Source organism: Tasmannia lanceolata, unplaced genomic scaffold (genome assembly GCF_043159265.1).
Source record: "Tasmannia lanceolata isolate RefF3 unplaced genomic scaffold, GAP_Taslan_0.1 ptg000008l, whole genome shotgun sequence".
Taxonomy (NCBI): Eukaryota; Viridiplantae; Streptophyta; class Magnoliopsida; order Canellales; family Winteraceae; genus Tasmannia; species Tasmannia lanceolata.
Window position 1 is genome coordinate 27,869,147 of NW_027518685.1, and position 9,065 is coordinate 27,878,211.

The 9,065-nt window shown below is 38.1% G+C and overlaps 1 protein-coding gene across 1 annotated transcript; it reads left to right on the top strand.

Annotated features, from left to right (window-relative positions):
- Positions 1 to 6,241: 6,241 nt before the first annotated feature.
- On the top strand, positions 6,242 to 8,367 carry LOC143883529 (MYB-like transcription factor ODO1). The gene is made up of 2 exons (XM_077386870.1): positions 6,242 to 6,634; positions 7,452 to 8,367. The coding sequence occupies exons 1-2, from the start codon at positions 6,372 to 6,374 to the stop codon at positions 7,948 to 7,950; spliced, it is 762 nt and encodes a 253-aa protein (XP_077242985.1). The 5' UTR covers positions 6,242 to 6,371; the 3' UTR covers positions 7,951 to 8,367.
- Positions 8,368 to 9,065: the final 698 nt, after the last annotated feature.

Here is a 9,065-nt window from a genome sequence, read left to right on the forward strand (position 1 = left end):
CCTATATCAAGTAAAAATGACCGATGGCTCATGAAAAATGACTAAAATGACTAAAAATACCCTCATGAGATAAAAATGATAAAAATACGACATATTAGGTAAAATGACTAGAATACCCCCGGGTCATAGAAAATGACCGGAATACACCTATACTGGGTGAAAATGCTCAAATACCCTGAGTCATGGAAAATGACTAAAACACCCTTTTGACATAAAAAATTGATCAAAATACCCCCATATAGGTAAAATGACTAGAATACCCCTGCATCATGGAAAATGGCTGAAATGCCCATATATCAAGTATTTTAGGGCTTTTTGGTTTTGTTAGATTTCAAATTCAAATCCAAAGAGCATCCAAACAAAAAAAAATAGATTTGAAATTCAAATCTATATGTGGTCATCCAAACGACATTATTTATAAATTTGTGAATTTTAAAATTCTTTATTTCAAATTCATGGATTTTGGAAATCCAAATTCACCTCCAAATCCAAATCCAAGGGGTATCCAAACGGACCCTAAGTGTTTTAGGGCCTATTTGATCTGAGGATTAGTTTTACGTGGAACAAGCACTTGTCTCGCACTCCTGTTGACAGGAATAATCTCTTCTGCATTATTTTTATCTTTTGTTTGTAAGCATTTGTTTTCCATCTTGAATTATATATGTCCACTGTTTGTAAAAAATTGTCTTACATTTCTTTACAAGTGGCTAAAGAAACCGTTGAGAATATTAGAGGCTAAAAATTAGGGACACGATATTTATCCCAAATAACTACAATCCAGCGTAAGTGAAATTCCGCCTCGCCCCTCTGGAATTTCATTTGCGCTAACTTTTTGGGATAAAACCGCCAACGAGGATTGTCAGGATACATGACAAAGGCCCACCAAATAACAAATTACGATGTATTCGGAGTTTAGTTTTATCCGGGAAAACAAAACCCCGAATCAAACAGGCCCTAGTGAGAGAAGATGTTGTTTGAATCTTTGGTCGCAGTGAATACGATTTCAACGACTGATTTTGGATTCCATGGGTTCCGTTTCATTCATGAATTCCCAACAATCCAAGATTAATCCGTTTGGATTTTGTAAGATTGGGATTTCGTGTTCTTCGACCTAGATCTTAAGATTTGGCTATGCTCCCTGGTCGCCGAGATCTGACACGTGAAGTAATCCGTTTGGACTTTGTAAGATTGAGATTTCGTGTTCTTCGACCTAGATCTTAAGATTTGGCTATGATCCCTGGTCGGCGAGATCCGACACGTGAAGTTGGATTCGATCGATTCCTCTCGTCGTTAGAAATCCATCGGATTCGATCTTGCGAAAATTGGAGTCCGGATGAAAAAATTATGATCCTTCAAAGTTGTGGTGTTTTTGGGTAGAAATCTATAAATTCACGGCTTTGGGAAGAACCCCGCGACTTTGGACTCCCGGAAAGAGGATTTTGGACACCCGATCTGGGTGCCCGAACACATGAGAACCTGAAACCCGAGAGTTTGATTACCATCGGGAGAGTCTCAAAGACGCCCGAAGGGGCTTCCGAAGGAGGTGATCAAAGACACCTGAAACGCCCAAATCCGCCATAATTGTGAGGTATTTTGGGGATTTTGGACTATGGGTTATTTGTTTGGCTCATTTCTTAGGGCCCTTAGTTGATGAATATGATCTGCTTGTATTAGGTAATTGACTCTTAAGGCAAAATTGAGGGAGGCACTTTCGACATAGAGGTACATAATTTTGTACTACTTTAGTGAAAGGAAAACACTTTTTAGAACGGGATTCCGTTTTGGAAATAAAAACCGGCATGATGTGACTGTTGATTTGATTTTTGTAAGACATATTTATTGCTTTTATGGGGATTTGAGCTCCCTTTGTCATTTTGTGGACGTGGCTCCAATCCATTTTTTCCCAAAATGGAATCCCGTTTTCCAAACAGTGCTCTTAGTGAAATGATCTACCATTCGATGATGTGCCATTTTTCGATTAAAACTCCTTAACCTTATTGAATATGTGGAACCTTTGACATACCCTTGAACTCTGATTTGGGTCTTGCATGCTCACCCCTTTATAGTTTGATATCCATTGATCTTTATGCTCAGTGACGTCTTATGATATATATATCGCAATGAATCTGTGCCCCATGATATGAGACTATTTGTGAAACCTTTGTGATCTTTTCAGACATATGAACTTTTCAGCTCTTGTGCACCCAAATATACTAAAAATGTTTGTGGAACCCATAAGAATCACTATATTTGGACCTTTGTACATCTTTTGGACTTTGTGTATATGTGGACACCTTTTGTGAATGCTTAGGTTTATATATGGACTATGAGGGACTGCACCAATGGAGCTAGTACGTTGGCTTTGGGTTCCATCGGTGGGTCGATACGCTGACCTTGTCAACAGGTCTATGGATTAGGAAGTAGTTCCGACACTATGAGCGGTCAGTGTAAGCAATAACACGCTTTTTGGACTAATCCAATGACCTTGAGGTGGTATCATTCCCAACATTGATTGCATTCGATGATCTCTTAGGATCTGTGTCTCTCTTCATTGTGACTCTCTTTGTTGAGTCCTCCTTCTATTATGTCTCTCTTTGTTGAGACTTTCTTTGTTGTGATGTCATTGAGATATTGCCTTGTGGATTATGCTTCTCAGCTGCTTATTGTAATTATCATAGTTGTACGGACTCATGTTAGCCATATCATGTGTAGCCTTGTACTTTCCTTGTTCACTTATTTATTTCCTTGTTAGTAGCATGCATGATCCCACTTTTGTAGCACGTTATTATGTACTGGGCTCCTGCTGACTGTGGTTTAACATTTTCAGATCTTGACCCTCGTGGTGTGGACATGGGAGCGGAGGCATGGCCTATTGACTTTTGTCATTATTTGATTTCATTTAGATCTTCTAGACAGTGAGTATTATTTGGACATTGTGGAGACTGTTATTTTGTCATTATTTTGGTATTTGGGGAGCATGAGAGAGTTAGGATTTCATTACTTGGTTTATGTATGACATTTCAGTTTATATTTGATCTACTATTGATGGTTTGGGTATTGCTTTGTTAGCCTTGTATACTTGTAGGGGTTCTCTTTGCAGGTATACATCATCGTCGTGTTCCCAAGCCTTGTGTGAGTGATTTGGGGGCATGACAGAAAAGCTCACCCTACATTCCCAAAAATTGACCCGAGTTGTCTGTCTTCGAATTAACAACAACAGGCCATCATCTTTACCAGAAAAAAAGAGCAAAAACTACCCAATAATCTAGGAAAATGGAGACCCTGGAAATCACTCTGCCTGTTCTTGAAACCCTAGCAAGGTTTTTTCCTTCCTTTTTATCATCTACAACCCCAAAAATCATGGCAGAACTTCAATATGGATATGGATTCCTTATTTCTAGGCCTTTTCCATAGAAATGCAACAATCGATGAGAAAAAACCCCTCTACATCAAACCAGTGACAAACGAACCAGATTAGAGAGAACCTTCTTCGAGCGCAGCGAAGGAGGGAGAAGAAGCGAGTAGGGCTTGGCGAAGAGTTAAAACGATGCCTCATCGAGCATTTGCAAGTTCCACCATTTTAAGTGGAATTTTCAACCTAGTGTTTTTGTGTGTTTTTGTAAAGAGAGAGAATTTTGAGGGATTCTTTCCGCAAGAATCCTTTCTGCGCGACTAACGTGACATTTTAGAGTGAAGGCGGAAAATCTCGCCCGACTAATGCGGAAGTTATCAAGTTCGATGGAGTCCTCTGAATTCAAGCAGTCCTCTGAATTCAAGCGTGACTAACCCCCCATGGTGGCCGCCCATATATTGACCGCCCATATTTTTCTGAAGAAAAATAAAGGGAAGACAAAAATTCTAAGCAGAGGCCACATGTTCAACGATCCAAATTGTTGAAAACCGGTCTTACTATTGTAGACCCAAGCTCCTAACGTCCCCCTTTTGAAATTTTTGACACATTGGTCAATTGGGTCAATTGATATTTTTCTAGTTAAGGCCCCTTTTGGATTGCAGGGATTGTTTTAAAAAAGTTTGGAAAGCAAAGACTTTTCAAGAATTTCATACTTTTCTATTGTTTGATTACACATTAAAAATGTAGCTTGAACCAGCCCTGTTCAAGTTTAATTTAATGGGAATTTATATCCCTCTAAATACATTATAACCATATCATTTTTGTTGGCAAACAAGAGATTTCTAATCTTTCAAGACAGGATCAAACACGATATGCACTAATAACAAGATGAGATTAAGAAATACAAAACAGGAAAGCACAAGATTTACGTGATTGAGTAGTGTGCCTACGTCTATGAGAGAAGAGGGTTTCACTATTTTGATTAGTTATCACTCCCTTTCTTTTCTCTCGGCCTAGAAACGTACAAAAATCTCCCACTACATAATCCTCATATGTGGCTTATACATCAAGAAATTACCAAAGTACTCTTATAACGCAAACTAAAAATTAAATTTTCTTGTAGGAATGTCATGCCCCATAAATACCTATGGCTCTGTTCACTTGTCTTCTTGAGAAAGGAAAGGAGAAGAAAGTAAGCCAAATTTTTCCGTGATTGGACATGATTTGACATTTTCTGTCATTCACTTGTTTTCTTTGGAAAGCGGAATTACACAGGTGGAAAATATAAATAATGACGTGGAAAACCAACTTTCTTGCACTTTCCCTCTAAATTTTCTCACCGAAAGGATGATAAAATCATTTTCCTGAGAAAACCACTTTGCCTGCATACTTTCTTTTCCTTTCTTGGCCAAGTGAACAACGTGAAAAAAGAATTTTCTCACAGTTTCTTTTCCTTTCTTTTCCAGTTTTCCACGTCAGATTCTTTTCCTTTCTTTTCTTTTACTGCAGCTAGAAAACAAGTGAACAGAGCCTATAAGAGTGCTTTGCCCAGAAATGGCCTATTTATGCCTCTAATGGGGGGTTAAGATCATCCATTTGGTGAGATTCCATGCATGACCTGTCAATGGTTGAGTTCAATAAATGATTGTTTTGGATCATTGAATAGTCCCCTCTCATACTATTGCTCCGCCTAACTTTTTCTTTTCTTTTTTTGAAAAATTGCCTTATATACCCCATACTCTCACATTTTACATAGAAGGATAATAGGGGTGCAACGCAACTTGGGTTGATTTTTGGGAAATCAAGTTGATCTTTTACCAAAAAAATTAGGTCGAATTCGGGTTGATTCCAATTAATTTTTTTACCAAAAGCTCAACCCGGCCCAACCCAAGTTGCACCGCTAAATGATAAGCATGTTTAGGGCCTCTTGGTTACCTCTAAAAATGATTTGCATATGATCTTAAATGCAAATTCTTTCGAAGTTTGCAAATAAAGGTTATAGATCTAGAAATGATACAATTACTAGCTTCCAAATAGATATTACTGTCCTATTTGCAAATAATTTTAGATAAAAATAAACTTGTTTAAAAAGTGGCCCTTAGTTCTGGGAGGACTATTTCAATATTACTAAACCCCCAACAATTAAAGATTGGAAAAGAGGAGTATGTTTTTGTCCGTCAAAGGTGTGTTTTTTCCTCTAAAAATCAAGGTTGTTCCTAAGGGTGGATTTGGATTGCCGGAACCAAGCTCTGGAATCAGCATCCATTTTTTATTATGCCCAATTCCAACATTTGTTTCAATTAAAAAATGAACGTAATCAGGGGGCGGAATTGAAACCAGGGTAGAATTAAAGGGAGAAAAATGCTAAACTATGTTTCTCATCCCAAGAGGTGGAATTCTAATTTTGTCCGGGTAGAAACACAGCCAAAATTGTTTACATTTTTGCCAAAATTGTTTACATTTTTAAGACACCCTCATCTATTTTTGTATTGTATTTGACAATGTTTAAACCAAACTGGGCAACAGTCATGATTCCCATGATTGCTTATGACTATAAGCATATACCTGTATGTACGTATATATAAAATACTATAAAGGAAAGAGTTATAATAATAAGGTGATGACGAAATGGGTGATGAAAGGGTTGAGTAAGAGTGCAATTACGGTGTGAAGTGTGGGAAAAAATGGGAAGAATAAGAGGCTCTGAGGTAGCAATGTCGTAGGGTCACCCATCATTTACAATCGCATTCATAAGGAGAGTACAAAGGCATGAACAGAACCTTGTAGTTCCCAAGCACCTTTCAACCTTTGATGGACCCGGGAATCATGGGGATATTGAGAGAGAGAGAGAGAGAGAGATTGGTTTCTTTTATTTAAAGTTGGGTGAGGGGCTTTGGGGCCTTTGGAGTTGTAAAACTTGTAGTTGTGGTGTTAGTGGGAGAGAGAGATTGGTTTCTTTTATTTAAAGTTGGGTGTGGGGCTTTGGGCCTTTGTAAAACTTGAAGTTGTGGTGTTAGTGATGGGAAGGCAACCTTGCTGTGATAAGTTGGGTGTGAAGAAGGGGCCATGGACAGCTGAGGAGGACAAGAAACTTATCAATTTCATCCTAACCAATGGCCAGTGCTGTTGGCGCGCCGTGCCTAAGCTCGCCGGACTCCTCCGGTGTGGCAAGAGTTGTAGGCTCCGTTGGACTAATTACCTTAGACCTGATCTCAAGCGGGGCCTCCTTAACGAAGCCGAGGAACAATTGGTCATCGATCTCCACGCTCGCCTTGGAAATAGGTTCTTCTTCTCTATCCTCGTTACAATATATAAAAATGGATTTCCTAGGAAATTTAGCAGAAAGATTGCTAGGCAATTTCACATAAAACCATTTCATGGCTCACTTGCATGAAAGAGCAGCCACCTTATTCATTTAATTCGCTTTCAGATGAATTAAATGAATAAGACAAAATTCGCTAAAAAGCGACCCTGTGTAGCTGTTCTTTCCTGGAAAAGTGAGCCGCAGAATGGCTATCCGCGAAATTGTCTAGCAAATCCTATATAGCAATGAGAAATTATATGGTGCACGAGCGCAAAGTCCAGTGCAACCTCTTAAAAAGTGGGCTGCTGTTGGATCAAATATTAGGACGTGAAGTCTTAAACTGGACTTCACGATCCGGCACCATATAAATCTCATATAACAACAATATAGGGTTTTCGTGTGTAAAAAAGTCTTTCCGATGAAAATAGATTTCCACATAAATTAGTTTTATGTGGTTTGGGTTAACAGCTTTATACAGAAATCTATTTCAACAAGTAAGACATTTCATCAATTTTTGGGATAAGACCTTTCCACCATATTGAATTCTAATCCAATTTAAGCGGAAATCAAATTCATAAGCTATTTGGTTTAGTTCTCTCCCTCAATATATATGATTTTATTTCCCATTGGCTGTTACAGCAGCCAATGGGAGAAGTTTAAATTACAAACACAGTTGGCTGTTTCTGTAGCCAAACTGCCTAATCTACCACACACCAATCCAACGGTCAAGATCTGAACTACTCTAACAGTTTCAACCTCAATTTATTTATATTTTTTACACTTGTAATGTTGCAGATGGTCCAAGATTGCAGCGAGATTGCCTGGAAGAACTGATAATGAGATAAAGAACCATTGGAACACCCACATCAAGAAAAAGCTCATCAAGATGGGAATAGACCCCGTCACCCACCAACCTCTACACAAAAAAGCTAGCCAAGGAGGATCCCCCTCCACTTCCTTGCCGGAATCCGACGACTATCGGTTCCAATTGCCGGAAACCGATGGGTCAGTACCCACCGCAGAGAGCTCGAGCCCACCGGAGAATTTCCCAAATGAAGAATTGCAATTATTGGAGAACAATGTGGACAATGATCCACTAATGAATTGCTTTTGGGGGGACGAAGTTTCGTCCCCTCTCATTGACGGATCATGGAAGTTTCCGAGCACCGAAGATTCCAGGATTCCTCTTTGGGAGGAGAATTATTCATGGCTTGTAGATTATCAGGAATTTGGGATTGAGGATTTGGGTTATGGTTGTTTCGAAACCACGATGGAGATTAGCGACAGACACTAACACGCACCGTGAGGGTACGTTTAATAACAGGAGCTACATCTTTGTGGCCATTATTAAACGAATCGGACGGCTCAGGTTAGAGTTGATAAAATTATGGAAAAGATTACAACAAGAAAGAAAATGAAACATTAGGGTCACAACCTTCTTAATTAACCCTTGTTATGTTATTGAAGTATACCCAATTGAATCCATGGGGAGGTAATATAATAAAAGATATGTTTGTAATATCATGAAAAGAAAAAGGTAGTGCCATCTTAGAACTCAGAAGTTTATGAGTCTTGTAAATATGAGACTGTTGTAATTGTAAATATTTGTCTGAAAATAGAAAGAAAGGTGTATCTGTTACACTACATATTGTAAAGAACAAAGGACATCTAATGATAGCTATAAGCCCATATGCACCATGTATTGGCGATTAACCCACTAGTTCCGTATTTTTGGTTATTTTTCTAAGAAGTGAAGTGGAGTGAAAGTGAGGATGCTTAGTTATCAAAAGTGCAAGAAAGGTGAAGTGCTGTGAAAGAAGGTGTTAATATCAAAAGCGATATTAAAATCAGTGCCAATTAATATCAAACTTTACATAGAGAGTTAGCTTATTTTCTGCTTAGTTCACTACTCGGAAAAAAAAAAAGGTCCACTTGAGCCGATAGGCAAAGCATCATTGTCAAAGAATTCTGAGGAAAGCAAGTAGACAAGCACAAAAAATGGTTCTCTAGGAAAAATTTTCAACTTTCCCTAACTTTTCATGGAAAGTGAGCATTCCTTGAAAGCAGACGGTAATTATAATTCCACCGCATTTTGTTTGTTATACACTAGTAATAAGTAATACAATTATTTCTAATCCCCGTAAGTATTTCATTTACTGTCTTGTATGCTCTTGAATAGCCTGCCCTAAACCCACATTCCTATTTCTGTTCTCCCTTTCGTAAAAAGATTTATTATTAGCACCTTCTTTTATATATATATAAAAAAAAAAAATTATGTCCATTATTAAGTACACATATGAGCCTAAATTATTATTTTTTTACGCCAATTTGACGTCAAAAAAAACCAAGCCTCGACAAAAAATAGACGCAAAATTTGTTTAATGTTGTAAAAATGAACATAAAACAAAT

Coding starts and splice junctions, on each gene's coding strand:
- LOC143883529 (XM_077386870.1), top strand. CDS start 6,372: ATGGGAAGGCAACCTTGCTGTGATAAGTTGGGTGTGAAGAAGGGGCCA. Junction 6,635..7,451: donor CACGCTCGCCTTGGAAATAG/GTTCTTCTTCTC, acceptor GTAATGTTGCAG/ATGGTCCAAGATTGCAGCGA.